An 18,589-nucleotide genomic window follows, 5' to 3' on the forward strand; every position below is an offset into this window, starting at 1 on the left:
AACACTGATTTCATTTTCCTGTCCCACCGTTTGCATTAGTTGCTATACAGACCTCCAAGGTTGTGTTTACTGAGAGATACAACCATGTCTTTGCCGACTGGTTCTGAAGAGGATTATTCCTAATTAGTCCTTATGGCCGGACACCAAGATGGGAAAAGTGGAAGGCAGTGCCCAATTTATCTACCAGAATCATATACTGTTGGAAAAAAATATTTAAAAAATACTGTTATGGTGCAGTACTGTGCTTGGCAGAGTCAGAGGGCTGCTGCCGGACCATCCCTCATCGCTGTGCCCCTTCCCCCCCCGCTCTCTCTGCACGGAGAGAGCGGATGCTGCCCCCGGCCACCCGGGGCTGAGCGTGGCGGGGAGCTGGCGCCGCGCGGATCTTCTGCGCGGGTGGGTGCGCTCGGGCTGATCATTAACCGCGCCGGGTATGGACTGAGAGAAGCCTTCCCTTCCAGCGAGGGACGGCTCTTCTTCCGCCGTACTTCCCCCGCGGCTCCCGGCGGAGGCGGTGGCCGCAGCCCACGGGCTCGCCCTTAGGCGTCCGCGCTGTCCGCACCGCCCCGGCCGCCGATGGACGGGGGCTCCGCGGCCTCCCGTGGGGCAAGTTCATTCCCCGTGCGGCACGAAAACCCCCTGCGTAGGCCAGCGCGGCGGCGTCGGGCAAGAGCGGAGATCCCCGAGGAGCAATCGCATCGGTGGTGAGAAAGGAAAGGAAAAACTAAAATCAAAGTACCCGCCTCCCCGAAGAATAAAGGCGTGGCGGGGTCGAGCAGCTCCGGACTGCTCTCGTTTTTCTTAATTTTCCTTTTATTTCTCCCCCACCCAGGGAGCGGAGTGGAGCGGGAGCCCGACAGTCGGACCCCAGAGGAGCTGCCGGGCGATGCGCTGGACTCCGCTGGAGCGGCGGGGCTCTCCCTGCCTGCCCGCCGGGTCCTTGCCAGGTTGCGCAGCAGCGGAGCGGGACAAGGGACTCGCTCCCGGCGGAGCAGCGCGTCCCACCGGTGCGCACCGGCGGGGCGGCCGTGCCGCCCCTCCCCAGTGTCGGCGGGGGCGGGCAGGCCCCGGCCCGGCCGTCCGACACCCCCCTAAGCCTCCGCCGGGCGGGAACCGGGGCCGCGCCTCGGCTGCGCCCGGACACGTCCAGCGGGCGCTGCGCCTTCCCTGCCCGTGCCCGTCCTTTCCCGGCGCTCCTGGGGCAGCAGCTCCCGGTGAGAGGTGAGCGCACACAGCTCCCGCACACGTTTTTATGTCACGTCGTGTTCGCGCCCCCCACGGGAGCTGTGTGTGTGTGGCACAGCGGCGGTCCTCTCTCCGCGGGGCCGTCGGTCCGCACGGCCCGGGCACCTCCGTAGGTGCCGATACCCGCACCTGTACCGGCACTAGAGCGTGTGACGCGCGTGTGCGATCCGCCACCAGCCGGGCACAGCCCGGGGCCCCGCAGCCCATCCCCTCTCCTCCCGTCACCCCCGGGCTCGGGCCCGGCCGGCGGCACCGCGCGGAGCCCGCGGGGCGGAGCGGGAGCGGGAGCGGCAGCGGGAGCGGCGGGAGGGCGCGGTTGCGTCACGGGCGAGGCCCCGCCCCCCGCGGCTCCGCTTCCGCCCGGTTGCCGGGGAGACGCGTCTACAGCGCGGAAATCCCCGCGGGCGCGGAGCCCGCCCGGCGCCGCCATGAGCCAGCGCCAGGTCCTGCAAGGTAGGCCGGGGCCGGGGCTGGGATCGGGGCCGCGGGGCCGGGGGCCGGCGTGGCCCCCGCCCGGCGGCTGACCCGGCGCCCTGGCGCTGCCGCCCGCAGTGTTCGAGCAGTACCAGCGCGCCCGGACGCAGTTCGTGCAGGGGGTGGCCGACCTCGCCGCCCGCCCGCAGAGCATCGAGACCCTGCGGAGCGCAGGTACGCGGGGGCCAGCGGGGCCGGGCGGGGCGTGGCCGCGGGGGTTTGCGGGGTCCCGCGGGGCCGCCGGGGCCTTTCCTTGGTCTTCTTTTCTTTCTTCCCCTCCTCCTCCGCTGGCCACTCGGTTACCGAGGATTTATTTTCCAGATTTTTTTTTGCCGAGTCTCCCGCGGCGCGAGGGAAGTTGATTGTTCTGGTCAGCGGCGGGCGGGTGCCCCGCAGGTCTGTGCGGAGTGGGGTGTCTCTGGCTGTTATCTCGTGTTTACTTCAAGGAAAATTTCTCAGTATAACCCATTTCTTCATTTACTTCCTCTAGCTTCCAATGTAGCTTTATGTAAAGTACAGAACTTGGATTTCCCGATGAAACCAGCACTGAGTTGCCAAGGAAGTCCTACTTTAGATTAAACTATTTTGATACCGGCTTTAAAAGTTGTTCCTTAATTCTTCGATGCTTTCTGTCAGCAGATTTGTTCAGTTTGGGAGGGATTCGCTTTTGTTATATTGTTGTCGTGGGATGTCGTGAACCAAATTGAACATTTTTAGAAAGACGAGCTGCAGGAGCACTTCTACCAGCTGTTGTGCTGCTGGCATCTGGCAGACCCACTCTGCTCGGCCAAAGTTCCTGAGCTTAAAAGAGGAAAAAGAGGTGCTTGGTAATCGATTATCTGAATGACAGTTTGAAAATGTGGTATAGATCAATTGTTGGTTTGCCATGTGGTTTTCATGAATTGATTATTGTCTAGATTTTGGTTTTAATACTTGTTTCCCAGATCTAGTAAAACTGTCAGTCTTTTCTCAAATACAATGGTATCAAAAAAGCAAACAAAAAATGAAAGCCACTGGTGTAAATATTTACAACTTTCTGTTTTTGTATTTACAACTTTATTAAAATTGTTTTATTGAATATCTGTCACTTTAATTCTTGCTAAAGAAACATTTGTTTTGATTATGGGAGTGGCATGTCGACACCAAGCCTTTTGTATTACCTTGCTGTGGCTCTTGATTTTTTTTGGTTTTGTTTTGTTTGTAATCTCCCAGTGAGTTAATGCCACTGCTATAGTTTACACAAGTGATGCATGTTTACCAAAGGGACATATTGGCTATAGGAATAATTTATGTCTTATTTGTACGAAGAGGTCCCTCTCTGTCCCTTACAGTTCTGGTTTTACCAGCTCACAGAGAGAGATCCCATTTAGGCAGGCTTCTTGCAGCTCAGCATATTTAAAAATGCAGGAAGTTTCTATTTAAAGAAAGCAATCAAAGTGCCAAGCTAACTTCCATTGCATTGCATTTCTTCTTAAAATAATTATTTGATGTAATCTGGTTGGTAACTACTTCAGAACTGATGTCTTACTTGTGCAGAACAATTAATCAGTTCAGAGGCCCAAAACTTCCTTCTGCACATAGCTGGTGTTGGTCTGAAGGTTAATTTTACAGGGATCAGGCTCTGTGGAAATGTGCATTTGTGTAGATTATCCTTCTTGGCTCTTTCTGGTTCTGAGCTGCTTTTCCACAAGCTTTAGTTTTTCAGATGCTAGAAAAGAGGGGAGTGTCTGCAAATATGATGTTTCCTATTACAATTTGTTTGAATGGACCATAAATATTTTACCATCTTTCGCACCTGTGCCTTTAAAAATACTGTGTCGTTATATAGCTGTTAGTTTTCACCTTTTCTGGATGTGCTAGATACAGGTTTTAAAACCTCCTCCTAAATCAAATGTCATTAAGTGTTTTTTTTTTTTTAAACCTCCCACTAAATAAAAGTGATTTGGTCCTTTTATTAAAACCCTTGTACAAATATTTTGAGACATAGCTGTCTAGCACATCACTGATGTACCTTTTATGGTCTTGAGCACTGGAGCAATGATTTAAGAAAGATGTCTGTCTATACGTATATCTCTGTATAAATCCATACATAAAGTGATTGAGGGGCTTGTTTTTTATTCTGGTGAATAGGAATTCTAGCCATTCCTTATGGAGATCACTCTTTTAAGAAGATGAGGAAAGTCTTTGCTGTCATTTTATATTAGCTATAGGAGTTAGGGGCACCTTGCAGGGTTCTTTTGTTGGATCTCAAAAGTTGTCAGTGCTTAGTATTTTGCTGGCTGTCGCAGAGGGCAAGATTACAGTGACTTTTGAATTGGAACAAAATTGAGCCCTTAAGAATTCAGACTGGCAGCAGTGAAAGATCAGTGCTCAAGGAATAAAGCATCTGATCCCATTTTAGAAGTCCTCCTTATAAATACTTAATGTCTTGTAAGAAAAATAAATACTCGTTTGAGACCTTATTCTTTGTGGAGGTGTTCTGGACACCACGTTAACATCAGGAAAGATGGAAGTGTATTGAAAAAGTAATTCTCTACTACGCTATAAGCCCTGCTTCTGTGGTATTAGACCAGGTACAAGCAGTGGTATTGTTGCAAATTTGGAGACTGCAGCCTGGAGGGGAGCAAGTAGCCAGGATCAGAGGCAGGAGTTCCTTACACTGGCTTGGCTGTTGAGAAACCTTAAGGTACTGTTATTGTATGACCTGTAAAGAAAACGGCTGGGAGGCTGGAAAGAAGGTCGGAGAGGGCCGACAGGAAACCCACCTTTTTTCAGGGCATCTCTCTTGTCTCATCAAGTTCTGGAGCTGCTTTTCCCACTGAGCAGAAATCCTCAAAGTTGTTGTAAAGAGGGAACTGGAATCTGTCCCTGGACTTTGACACATTTACATGGCACTGGCTCTGTCCTGGTCAGGAATGTCCTGGGGGTTTAGTGCCTGGGAGCTTAACAGCTTTCTGGTGGCAGGGGTGTTCAAGGAATGATCAGAGAAATTCCTTTGTCTTGGAATTCATTCCAGTATGTTTTCCAACTCTCTGGCTGGCTTTGATAAAGTTGTTTCTTCTTATTAAATCCTACTATGAATAGTAATTACAGGGTTTGTCATTTGAACATTTAATTAGTGGATACTTTGAAAAAAAATCTCCTCCAAAACTTCTAAAACTTTTCCATTTACTAAATATACATGTGAAACAATGACAATCTTGTTTCTGGAGGCCTGTTGACTAATGGGAGAAGCTACTTTGATAGTAGCAGTTTTAAACATACACTTTAAAAATAAATCTATTCATTTGGCAGCTACTGCTCATGAAGTTTGGTACTGGAATGCATTATTCAGCTCCACGCCCCCTCATCCTTCCAAAATTTAAAATCCTAGAAACAGACTATTTTCAATTATAGTGGCAGAACTTGGGAAAATTTGAGTTCTCTTTCTTGCACTGAGATTTAGGCAGCTGTCTGTCTTTTAAAAGATGTAAGAGAAAACCTGAGCTGGTTCTAATATGTTTCTAAGAGTGGTAGTCACCGAGGGTCTAATTCTTCTTTGCCTTTTGAAATGCAGTGAAATCCATTGAAATAGCATTTTGTTTTGATTTTTTTTAGAGGCATTTACAATTAATGTTTAATACTTAGAGTAAGACTTGAATTACATCTGGGTATTCATTTTTGAATTATCTGACAGTACTGTTTTTTATTTATTTATTTTGCATTAGAATATATGGTGATGAGAATGTTGCTTTTAATATGTAAGTTATTTAAGGCCATCATTGTGATTAAGAAACAGTTTAGTCTTGCAATTTAGCCTTTGACTTTAAAGATATTACAAGATCAGCTCTTTAACCCCTTTCTTGGGGCTAATTACATTCTTAAGCATAATGGCTGTGGAAATCATAGGGAAAGCTGAGTATGGAATGTGGAAAAAGAACTCTGAAGCTGTGTGGTACAGCAGCCTGTGTGCTGGGGCCCCACACGCCTGGGTTCCCTTCTCTTTGCTGCTGCGGTGGTTTTATCATCTAGGGCAGATAACTTCAAATGTGGTTCCTCTGCCTTACCTACGTGCTGAGCAGTCTGCAGGGTTCCAAGACAGTTCCAAAATGTCAGTGTAAAGGAAGTTCCTTTCCCAGTGAGTCTCTTCCAGCAGTCCTTCCACTCCATCAGCCCACGACCCTGAGCCGAGGTCTCCTCTTCCTTACGCTTGGTATCAAGCTGCTTCTGAGGCCTTATACTCCAGGACTGAACCCTCTCCTCTCCTTACCTTTGAGCATTTTCTCTTGTATCTGTTCCTCACCATGTTGGCAAGAGGCTATAGCTTGGGGGCAGGGCTCATCTGAGTCAGACTGGGGCTCCACCACAAACCCTTGTGGCATGGCAGATTGTCCCCTACTTTGTGGTCTGTTTTTATGTAAGTAAAGCGTGATTGGCATCGGTGTTAGGTCTCTCACGCCTTCAGAGCTAACTGGTAACAGGTTTTAAGAGCTATATTTCCACGTCTTTGGAGTCATTTTAGGAGCCTTTATTATTGAGGACGGCTGTTCAAATCTATTTCCCCTCCTCCAACTGAGTCTTTCTGCCCATCAACTTTTCTTTCTAGTGTTCGTATCTTAAATGTACCATTTTTGAATGTGATAATTGGACACTTGGCCCTGTATAATTAGGATCAGACTCTGGGAAGCAATTTTAGGATATAGTTCCACATTTTGCATAATGTTAGAGAATGTGCTTTGATAGCACAGTACTTTATAGAAAGCTTACTGGGAACATTTGGACCTTGAAAGTGGATATGCATAACAGACTCCAGTGCCCCCATGTAGCCAGTTTCAACACTGGGGTTTGTGTCCTCTCTTGTGAAGGATGCATACAGGGTTTTTTGTTTGGGTTTTTTTTTGTTTTGTTTGTTTGTTTTGTTTTGGGGGGTTGTTTGTTTGGGTTTTTAAAATTATTTTTATTTGGAGTTAAAAGTTTTGCTGAGCATTGGTGACAGGAGAAGTGGGAGAGGACTATGCAATGTGGCAAGAAAGGCAAAAGGTTGTCTTGGGAGTTGTAGCATATCAGGTGTGGAGAGTGGCTTTCCCCAAGGCTTGATGACATGGTGGTACCTGATGAAAAGAAAAAGGAGGCTGTGTATTAAGGAAAGTACGAGAGAGATGGAAGGAGAAAGTAAATGCAACTGAAGCTGGAGGACGTGGCTTTTTCTGTAACTCAATGAAATGGAAGCTCAACTGCTCCAGGATTCCTCCTCTTCTCAGTCTCTTGTCCTGTTTGGAGATTTGCAAGTAAAATGTCAAAACTGGAATTTGTTAGAAACTTCAGTCTCATCTTAACAAGTGACCATTAAAAAGAAGCAGCTCCTTGTGACCACCTTGGTTTTGGTGTGTCTGTGTAGGATTGTGTGGTGGACACTAATACCCCCTTGAGAGGTTTTTTCAGAAATTCATCCTCTTGGAACAGGATTAGTTATGCTTCATTAATGTAGAAGCAGGGTCCGGCATCTAAGGAGGAGAAACTTACTGCTCCTCAGTCCTTCAGAAATCTCCAGTCATACTGTCAAACTGAATCTGCATTATGTCCCACACCATCTGGTAACTGCTGTACGAATTACTTGATTACCCAGAGTCTCTGTTACCAAACTGTATTCATGTTCCCTTTGATCTTTGAAGGATTGTAGTTGTGCTGTGCATGGAACTGTTGCAGTGAGGAGTCCTTTCTCATGGCGAGTCACACTTGAGGAGTCTGTACTTGAGACATGCATACTGTGTTGTCTCTGGAAGAGGCTGTGTCGAGATGAGTGAGTGTGAAAATTCTCTCTTACTACTCTTCTGAGAAATTTGTTTCAAGGAGGAGACTTAAAACTCACTGCTATGCTGCTTCTAACAAAGGGTAGTTGAAGATAGGGAGTTGGGGTGAGGCAGAAATAAATTTCCATTGTATTTCCTTGTTAAATCAGCTGAATTTGACATGAGGGGCTCTGAAAAATGAAGCTGATATGATAAATGTATGAGTGCCAGTGTTAGCTCAGTAAATGTTCTTAATGTAAGAGGTAGCAAACAAAAGTGATATGTTATCTTTGGTCCAAAACATAAATTAGAAGGACAGAATCTTCAAGACAAGAGGGAGTCCAGAAACAGCAGTAGTGTTGAATGACTTTACTCCACATTTTAAAACAGAAATAAACTTTCCTTCAAGGAAGGAGAATAGGGTAGGAGTGGTCATCTTCAGGTGTAGAAATGGAAAGAATTTCCAATGTAGTGACGTTTCTCTGTTTTGTGATTAGTCAAGTTTGACAAGGATTTGATGGGGATGGGAGGAGGGTAGAAGTATTCTGCATGGATTCCAGGTGATTTTCCCCAAGAAATCAAAATGACCAAGCAAAGATTGCTCTCTCCAGATTAGTGACTATTTGTTTGGCTACAGAAACTTCAAATTAAAAAAATTTGGAACCTGCTGCTGCCCTGAGTGATTTCTTTTTTCCCCAGATAGGCAGCAGCCAGCATTTACTTGCTAAAAGAAAGTACATCAGGCCTGTACATAACAGCTCCACTTGAGAAGTGTGTGATTCAGCTTCTAAAGTGTGTCATTCTTTAAAACAAATCTGAGTGGGAAACTGAGGATAGAAAGAGGAATCGTTCCTTGCCCGAGGTCAGCCAAGGTTCTGTGATGCAAGAGAGAATATTTGGCAGTAATTCTTTGTTACTCAGTTTCTGAGTGCTAGTGGGAACTCTTCCAAAACAAATCTTGTCCAGTGGTCTAAATGCCTTATTTTGTAGTTTACTATGCGTGTGGTTGCCTTTGAATTAGAGTTAATGAATTTTCTACTTCTGTCACAACAGACTTATTTGGAAGAAGACCTAAGAGTTCTAAAGTTTCAGCAGCAAGACACTGTTACTCCCTGATCTGTACGACCTTGTTCACTTGGGTGAATGGTAAAGTAAAAGGAAGTTGTTGGAAGGTTCTTGCCTATTTTCCCACTCTAAGATAATGTTACATACATTTGAATTTAATTAAAAAGGTTGATAGGATTCCTGGCTTGGACCTCTTTGGAGAAGAGGGGTAGACTTTGCTGTAGACAGGATAGTTGACAGGAAGAGATCAAATAGAGGAGCTCACCAAATACAGCTGTCTCTGGGAGAAAGAGCTGGGCTGGGGCCAGTGCTGGAAAGCTTCACCCTGTTTCAGACGCATCTGCCCTTTTCTGCACTATCTTCAAAAGTCATAGAAGGGATGGTGGATATCTTTCCTGTAGATGTTTTAGTGGAGACTATAGAATCTGTGTAGCTGTTTCCATGCTCTCAGAATTAATTCTTTTTTTTCTAAGTGCTGTAAAGAAAGAAATACTAGGTTTGCTAAAGATATAAAAATCATGACAATGATGAAAACTGCTCAAGCCTTTGGTCTTAAAGAGTAGTTGGAGATGATGGATAGCATTTCAACACAGAGGAAGAAAGTGGTTTTAAGAGAAGGTGGAAAGTAAAGGTAAAAGCTTTCAATTGTGTTCAATGTGCAGGCATAATCTAGGCCTATGCACTTCTCTCAGTTCTCAGTTAATCTGATGTCAGTATAAGGCTTGTACAACAACAGGAATTGATTTTTCTTTGTCTTGTTCCTCGAAAATTCTTGCTATGATAATTATTTGTCCACTGTCTCTTCTCACATTCAGACATCATTTTAAGAAAATATAGTCTCCTTGAGGATCAGCACAGTTGCTGTTATTTCTAAACCTGTTTTTTTTCCTAACCTTATTGTAGCCTCTTGTGCTCTTTCTTCAAACAGTAACTCCCATTTCACGTTTCATCTTTTTCCTCACTTTAAGCTGCACCAGCTAAAATAATTCGCAGTAGAACATTTTGTGCTGATGCTTAAATGTTATCACCCAACTTTACAAAGTCTATACTGCCATGAAATGAATGGTATTGGTGATGGGGAGGCATGCTGCATGGAAACATTTCCAGACTCAAGGCTTTTTACCCCGTTCTAAAAGTGAAATCTGTATCAACTAATCTTGAAAATACAAATTATATAAATCTCACATTTGGGACAACTTGAAGCATATGTATGTGTAAACTTTCTTGTATGTGGTTTTACATTTTGCAGTGTGTAGGTATGTCATTAAGACCGGAAACATGTCACATGGTCCGGACCTAGCTCTTGGGTAAAGTGATTCTAGTCTGTTTAAATTTCACTGGATTTCGAGACCATCACCAGAACTGACATTACCAGTTGGACACATCCTGGTTCAATGTCCCAGCCATCAGGCTCTTGGCTTTTTTAGGGTCAAGACACTGCACACTGAAGTGTTCCTTTCTGTCTCCATCAACCACTTCTAACAGTCTCTTTTGTATCAATAAAACGAAATATTTTCCTCCATTTTTTTAATTTATTAAATAATCTTGTTTCATACTATATCAAGTCAGGGGCTCAAATGTAATCTGTGTCCACTAAATGCAAATGAACTACTTCTAACTCTTCCTGCTTTACTGAAATACCTTTAATGTACACAGAGTCAGAACAGCAAGCATGAGGTTCCCTTAGGAATTTCAGCAGCTGTTTGACCATGCAACTGATGTTAGAGGGAAGGACAAGAAATGCCCTCCCACAGAGGGTGCAGATGACTTACGAGAAGGTAATAGATGATATACAGTGTTGGCCCCAACTCGTATGTTTGTTTTTACTTTTAATTTGTCATATAAAGTACTTAGTGCATTTTTTATATGAAGCATAACTTGCTAATGAGACCATACCTGCTATTTGGGGAGTTTGTGAGAAGATGTCAATATGATGACCACATTCTGAAGTAGTGACTTCTGTAAAGTGCTAAATGCATTCATGTTGATCTTACAATACTGGAGGATCTGTCTTTTGTCAGTTGTACACGGGAGGCCTCTTTCAGCTCCCAGTGGCTTTGACAGAAGTGTGAGCAGGTGCCAGCTACATTGCAGACCTGTTCCATAGGTACTACACGTACATGTTCAATTAATGCATATTACAGAGCCCTATTTGGTGCTTCTGTAGTGCTATTAGACATCACAATTTTATTTTACTTTTCTCTTTTTTCTTTTATTGTGTGCCCCCCTGAGACCTGTTTTATTTTGACTTGTGAACATGCTGGGAGGCTGTACCTCTCATGACAGTGCAGCTTTTGTCTGGAATATTGACTTTCCCACAAATTCATTAGTGGGCAGCATGGCCTCCACAGTTAGTTTTTCCACCTCTGCACTCCCAGCTCCTTCAGAGCCATGTATAGATTATTAGGTTATTTTCTTCTTTCTTGGAGCAATTGGCTTTGATGTAAAATAAAGGTGAGAATTATATTGCCGCTCAACTTACTTTTTTTTCCTTCCTTTTCCGTGTCCTTCTATATGGAAGTATGCTATGGGTGTAATTTCTTATAGCCTCCATCCCTTTGGACTATTCCCTGCTCTGAGGTCCTCAGCTTTTCTTTGTCTTGGTGTGCCTGTTGAACACCTGGGTGTTACTTTCCATTAGGCAATGATCCCCTGTTGTGGGACTGTCACACTGAAAGACCTTTGCTCACTGCTAATAACCACAAGAGCCCTTGGGGAGGGAAGTCTTGCTTTCCTCCACAGTCACCCAACTACATCTTTCCTTTTGTTACCAAAAAAATTGTAGTGGAAAGGACTGAGAAAGCTGATATGAAGATAATGCGTGTAGCTCTGAGAGTTCAGTATTCTGTTGTAGCACATCTGCGTTTTCAGAGAGCTCTGCTTTCTGGCTGAGGTATAAAGTTCTAAAGTGTTAATTCATGCAGCTGGCTGGTAGAGGGAGAACACATTTGAAGAATCACAATACAAGGGATTTTCCCTTCCCAGACCTTAGAAATCACATTTTTTATTTAACCAAGTGAATCTCATTTCTATCCTTATTGAAGAGCCTTAGTTTAACTGTAGAAGGAGCTTCCAGATACAGATTGGTCATCTTGGATCATCCTTGTTGCCTTTCACTGAACCTTTTTCAGTTCTGCTCTACTGGAGGGTATTAAATGTAGGATAGTGATGGTCTCTGCTTTGGCCTCTACCCCTTTCCAGATAATCCTGAGCACCCTGTGTACTTCTGTGGGTAAAGTTTCTTCTCTGCTACTGAGCAAGAGCTGGTATCTCCACATGTCTGCTCTCACATTGAGATCTTTCTTCCGGTTGGTAGTAATCTGTTTGGGGTCCATCACTGCATATAAAAGGTTGGGGTTGGGTTTCCTGTTTGAGCTCCATTTCACTTACCATTTTGTTATCCAGTAATTCAGTTTCTAGTTCCTTATAGTTCCCCTTGCTGGTACTTTCATATTCTTTATGCTTAACTGATACACTGTGAACTCATGAGTGGAAACACATCATAAAGATGATAAGAAAATCTTCGGCTCTTCTATCTGGAGTATAATATAGTGTGGATTTTGGTCTCCAAGTCATTGCTTATAACAGATGAAATGTAATTTGGTGCAATTCAATGAGAGGTTCTGCTGGCATGATAAATGAGTGACAAGACAATGTCTTCTCACCAGGACCTCTGGATGGAGTTTCCCATGAATATGTGAACATGTGCATTTTATATATGTTTAAATATACCTTATTTTCTTGTTTAAACTTTAAGACGTATTTTACAGATATTTGGATACAGCTTATTTCTACATATGACTTTTTTATATTTCAGAATTGTTTTGTACCTACGAAAAATGGTCAGAAACAGTCAGCAGTGCTATTCAAGTGCCAACTTCATTTCAGTGGAACACCTGGATTTCCTACATGTTCTTATTACCTGGAAGAGTAGGTTTTTACGAATAAAGGCAAATGTTTAGAAAAATTTCTGCTTACCAAATGGGTTCTTTTCTTCTTGCTGTAACTCAGGTGTAGTGTCTTTGCTGAGACCTCTTTTGCTGGATGTTGTCCCAAGTGTTCGACAGACTGCTGCCTTGGGTCTCGGGAGACTTGCTGATTATAATGTGGACTTGGCAGAGGCGGTTGTGAAGGCAGGCATTCTTCCACAGCTCGTGCGTTCATTGCCTGAGGAGAATGTAAGGCATGATTGTTTTCTTAAGTAATATTTTTTTTTTAACTATTGCACAGGGAAGGGGAAATCTTTCTGTATCAGCATCTGTTGTTATTCTAATATGACATTAAATGTACTGAAGTCAGAGCAGCATGTGTGTTTGAACCTCTGCGAGATCATTGTGTGCCTAAGTTTGACTTGAAATAAACTTGACTTTAAAATATCGTATTACTGTTTAATGCACTATAGGAAATACATTCATTGCACTGAAATGTTTTTAAAATGTTGAGTGATGCTTTGTAAAAGCTCTCTCTTTAAAAATGAGACAATTTGAAAGCTGGGGTGGTAATTGACTAGGATTTGTCAATAATACCAGACAATTGTAAAATACATATAAAAAGCCTGAACTTCTGTAATGAAATATTTGATATCTCCAAACATAGGCTTTTGGAAATCTGTAGCACGAGAAATATCAAACCACTGGCATAGAAAAATATACTAAAAGGCTTTCATTTTCATATTTGTCAAAACCAAACAAAATATAGTCACAATTGCAATGCAAATACATCTGGTGGTCTCTTTTACTCCCTTTTACACATTTTTCTTCAAGCTCCATGTCTCCTCCAGCTTTGATTTTCCAGTGATGCTAACCTAGATTAACAGAAATACTTTCTAGTAAGGTTCCTAAAAACTGGAGAGAGACAGCTGAGAGTTAAGTGCACTGATATCATGGCCATGCTAAGGTTGCACTTTTGATTTAGAAGAAGTAGGTTTTCAATGGAAATACAATTTGGAAAGCTATATATTTTCATTTTCAATCTTTTGAGGAAAACATAGATGTAAGTACTCATTGCATATTTTTTGTGCGTATAGAATCATTAATCATGGGGGAAAAAAACCCTAAAGAATAACTTTGATGGCAAGATACTGGTGTAGTATGGAAAGAAAGTTAAGGTTTTAATTAGACAAGTTTATAAGCATTTTGATTATTTTATTTCTATTTTTAAGGGAAGAAGCAGAACACAACTACTCTCTGTGTTGGTTTGGAAACTATCCCCCCGCTACAACTGAAACCTCTCACTAAATTAGCTGGAGTACCCTGATTTATCTCTTCCATGTTACTGCCCATGCTGTCACTACACTCAGATAGCTGTAATTCAGAATTACTTGGGGCAGCAGCAAGACTAGTTTGAGGTCATGGAAAGCATAATATGCCTTGGTGACTGAGAGCAAGTGAAACTCATTATCCAGTTCATGCAGAGTTTAGCAATGCATACAGTTTGCTACTTCCCATAGGCAAAAGAAAACATTTCCATTCCACTCAATCTTAATGTATCAACATCTATATTTAAGGATGAGGTTCTTGGAGCACACAATGAATACTATTTCTACTGATTTATGGTGAACAGTTACAGGGTCACATCCCAGATCAATGTTTTATCAATTAAACAGAGCAAAATCTGGTTTTACAGTGTGTTTTGACTGTTGCCTGTGAATATGATTTGTTTGTAAATAATGTGTTTTGAATAATAAAAACAAAGAAGTGTTTTTCTTTGCCAGGAGCATAATTAACAGAAATAACATACCCATATTTGCACAGACATAGACTGATATAAAACAACTATAACTCCATTGAGTTCATCAAAACTTGGGGGAGCTTAAATTATCTGGGAATTTCACCATTTTTCTGTTCTGTTTCCCTTAACTTCTGTTCCCCCTAAATGAGGTCTAATGCTTTGCTTGTAAATTATATTTAATGTACCTGCTTGTAGGCCTTAACTTAGAAGACTGGATTTTTGGCATTAAGGAATTGTATCATTACTGGTAAACTAAGGAAGGTAAGGCCATGTGTTTGAGCACTGGAAGATGACTGTGCTTGTTAATCATTAACAGGCTCTCTGATGTGGTTTTAGCCAATGCCAGCCATCAGACTACTCAACAATGCCTGGACATGGTTTAAAGATAACACAAGGCAGGGACAGTTTCCAGTAGCATAGACGAGGCCATTGTGCTTTGAGGAAAGAGGAGTTCAGGTGGATGAATGTGATATGCTGTGTCACCTTCCTTCAGGGCCAGGGAGTGGCCTGGGTCCATTTTGCTTCCTGTGGGGCCATTGCAGGTACTTCTTTGTTGCCATACCTTAGTGCTTTAGATCAGACTTTTGAAGGTGTTTGGGCACCTTACAGGATGTAAAAAAACACTGACGTGGTTCTTTGTTTTTCTGGACTTGATCCAAAAGGGATGTGGGCTTTGCATTGTTTAAATTTTGGGTATACTGACAGTAGGAATCTAGCACTATAAAGTGCCCAGGCTCCCTGTGCAGAGCAGGGGAGAATCGATCGTCTTGGGATGAGATCAAAGCTAGGTGGCATGTGGAGGGAGAGTCCTCTAGAGCTTGTCCATAGGGATGATCTGTCAATGGCCAGGCTGGAGACCATACTCTGGGCACATGGACATAGCAGTAGGTTACTTGTGTCCCTATGAATTTTGCCGTTCACGAGGGAGGAGAGCTGTCTCACAACACAGTTTTCTCTGGCTGGAGTACTTTAACCAGGCTCTAGATTTTGAAACTATAAGGCAGTGGAAGAAACTTAATGTTCGGCTTCCACACCCCAATGAGAGTTATGAAACTGCAAGAGGAGACTGAAATGTGACTTTTGGGGAAAGACTTTACCTGTGCTTTTAGAAGAAACTACAACTACTGCTGCAGTTTACATGGGAACCCCATGATTGTGCAGTGTCATATATTAAATATGCATGCTCAAAACATGTATTTGGTCCAGCACTGAGGAGGATGGACAGAACTGAGACGAGCTTAGACTTGCTTGCACTTATGACAGAGATGCTGAAGTGCTTAGTCCTGTACAAAATGAGCTGTTTCTGCACACATGCAGGAGTAAAATTGCAGGCTGCTTGGTCAAAACGTAGGGTCATTCAGTATTGGGTGTTGGAGGGATGGGTTTTCAGGATCTTAGCTGTGGACTTTAGGCAGTATTTAGGCATTTCAGGATTCAGATCCTAAACCCTTTTATTGGATCTAATGCTTTTAGTTTCCTGTTTGTAAATGTAAACATTGTTTTCTCATAGAGATGTTGTGAGGGTATCTGCATTAGAAATTGTGATACCTTGCTAGTATCACAGATGGGTAGAATTATTTTAGGAGCTTGCCCTGCATAACCTGTGTACTCTGGTTAAATATGTTAAGAGCTATTGTTTTTGCAGCTCTTGTCGTTCACTACTCACTTGAACAAACAGACTTATCTAGACTATTATCTTTTCCCCATATCCTCTTAGCTCTCTCATTTTTTCTGTTTGTTTATGCACTTACTGTAGATTTTAGATCGTGAGCTGTCTCAAAGAACTGTAGGTTTGTTGTTTGTGTGATGTCTAGTGGTCCTGATTTGGATTGGTATGAGATATTGCTGCTACTAAAAAAGTCTAATTTAGGCATGCCTGTACTGTATTATGCTTTGAACTACCTAATGTTAGTGAAAGTTTGTTTGTTTTGTTTTTTCTGATTTGTCTAGCGTTACTACAAGAAAACAGCTGCATTTGTGCTAAGAGCAATTGCTAAACATTCTCCACAGCTAGCTCAGGCAGTAGTTCAGAGTGGAGCACTGGAAACACTGGTGATTTGCTTGGAAGACTTTGACCCTGGAGTCAAAGAAGGTGCATGTTGGGCATTTGATTATATTGCCCGACACAATCCAGGTAACAAGTTTCACATGTTATCTTTCAGCTTAATGTTATATGATAATTACAATAAATTGCATGATTTTGATAAATAGAATAAGATGCTTTTTCTTCTGTTATAAAATTCTAAATTTGGGATGAAACCCTAATGTAACTGTACCATTCCTACAGTGCTGTACCTTTTGTGGGAAACTGGGATACCTGACACCAGGAGTGCCTGGTTGTGAGAAGTGCTCTAAGAGGAGATGTGTTTGGCCTGTGGCCAAGAAAGGACACTGCTTTATTCATCTTCATGAAGAAATTTCTGAATCTTTATGTATTGTGTGAGTGTTACTGCAGAACAAAGGTTCTTTTGCTTGACATTAGTTCTTACTTTCTATACATAGTGGAATGGACAAGCCTAGGGAGAAGCAAGTTTCATTCAGCTTACAGCAGCGTTTGCAGGATAAATAGGCCAAATTCATTGCAGTGACTATATTATCATTAGCTAGTAGACCACACTCCTCTCTGAGAGTCAGGAATAGATCCTAGGAATCCAATATTGAGCAGTTCACTGCTGTCTCACAGGCAGTTGTATAACGCACTGGCGGTGTCATGTTCCTATTTAAAAGCTGATCCACGTGGTTGATAGTTCTTTTACCAGCTATTTATATAGTTCAAGTAAAAGTTTAGAGCTATGAATCAAAGAACTGAGGGAAGAAACTGCTGTCTGGAAGGGGTGGGAGAAATGGCTAGGGTTCATATTGTTTAAAATTAAACTAATTCTAGGATCATAACATTAACTCATGGTTTTATACTTGGCTCTAAAATGTACATAGATTGCGAAAGTGATTTTATTTCTTTAATCAATACAGACTGTTGGACTGCAGAAGGCATGAGGGATTCCCCCTTCCCACTTAGAGGGTTAAAGTGCTGAGACAGTCTCCAAAGTTGTTAGGACCTTTCTAACAGACTGCATTTTCTGGGCAACAGATTAATTCTTGGGGCACCTCTCTGGTAAAGATCTTTTTGTCTTTTGGTCACCAGGATTGAATCCCACCCTTGGTGGAAAATAATTGTTCCTTCCATCTGAAATATTTAAATATCAAAAGTGTTCATTTGTGTAAATGTGTGTAGTGTGTCTGTGTCTGTGTTACTCTTAACATAAACATTTCTGCAGTTTTGTTATGTCAGTAAATCAATATTGACTCACTTCAATTACCCTTCATGCTATTCACTGCATGAATGCTGATGGATCTTTAGGGTGATCCAGTTCACTCTGTGACAGCATTGTTTGCAAAGATGGAGGTGATGTGGGGGTATTGAAGACAACAAATTCTTCGTACAAATTTTTATTCCATGGTTATGAATAATTTATTCACTGATGGTGAATGGGTGCATACCTTATGTCAATTTACGACAGCAATAAGAACAGCATTTTCAGAAATTAGGTTGAAAATGTGCTACCAAGCTGCAAGCATGAGGACATAGACAGATCACTAGATGCAATCAGTGGAAAAAAACCCAAGAAACCAACAAACGAAGCCCCAAAAAACCCCACCGAAAGATCCCTGGAAAAATTGTTCTTCCTCTGCCCAGCTACAGCTAATTTAGAGGATTTATTTATTTTATTTATAACACAGTCACAGGAAGTCTCTAATATGATTATTGAAAGTAGAGGCGTTCTACTGAGAAAAGATCACTCTCTGTATGGTATGTTTCTTACACTCCTACAAGCATGCCTTTGCAACAGGATATTGTTGGAGATGGGATACAGAGATAAGGGAACTTGTTCTTATCAACATCTGGTGTTTACTGTTCAAGAAACTCTGGATTAGACTCAAATGCTTGTGTTGACAAAATTTGGCAGTTATAATTTTTTGTCATTACCTTTCTGTGGACACATAATGCAGCTTAAAATAAAGCTGGGTGTGAAATGGTTTTCCCCACCTATAAAAGGTTTTTCAGTTTCAAAAATTGTTTCAGTTCCAAACTGGGATAATATTGAGACTTTTTTTCTCTCTCTTGAAAAAATTGGGGGATAGGGAGATTTATTTGGCCCAGCAAGAAAAGTTCAATAATTACAACATATCTCTGGGAAGTATGTGAAAGACAGATTAAAGTTCTGATCTGTGTTAGATAGGATGTGAACCTCTGTCTTCCTAAGTGCAATCAAAGGCTCCCAGCATTCAGCGATAACTGTTTGCAGTGG

The 18,589-nt window shown here is 42.5% G+C and overlaps 1 protein-coding gene across 1 annotated transcript in view; it reads left to right on the forward strand.

The window, feature by feature from the left end:
• The first annotated feature begins 1,600 nt into the window (after positions 1 to 1,600).
• The window catches only part of SPAG6 (sperm associated antigen 6), a 36,302-nt gene continuing 19,313 nt past the window's right edge, over positions 1,601 to 18,589 (forward strand). The window contains exons 1-4 of the mRNA XM_027751747.2: positions 1,601 to 1,698; positions 1,798 to 1,893; positions 12,564 to 12,730; positions 16,233 to 16,416. Of these exons, the coding sequence (XP_027607548.1) occupies positions 1,674 to 1,698; positions 1,798 to 1,893; positions 12,564 to 12,730; positions 16,233 to 16,416 (472 nt within the window). The 5' untranslated portion in view covers positions 1,601 to 1,673. The remainder of the gene's footprint in view (positions 1,699 to 1,797; positions 1,894 to 12,563; positions 12,731 to 16,232; positions 16,417 to 18,589) is intronic.

Source organism: Pipra filicauda, unplaced genomic scaffold (assembly GCF_003945595.2).
Source record: "Pipra filicauda isolate LSUMZ 115617 unplaced genomic scaffold, ASM394559v2 scaffold187_size1440530_pilon, whole genome shotgun sequence".
Lineage (NCBI taxonomy): Eukaryota > Metazoa > Chordata > Aves > Passeriformes > Pipridae > Pipra > Pipra filicauda.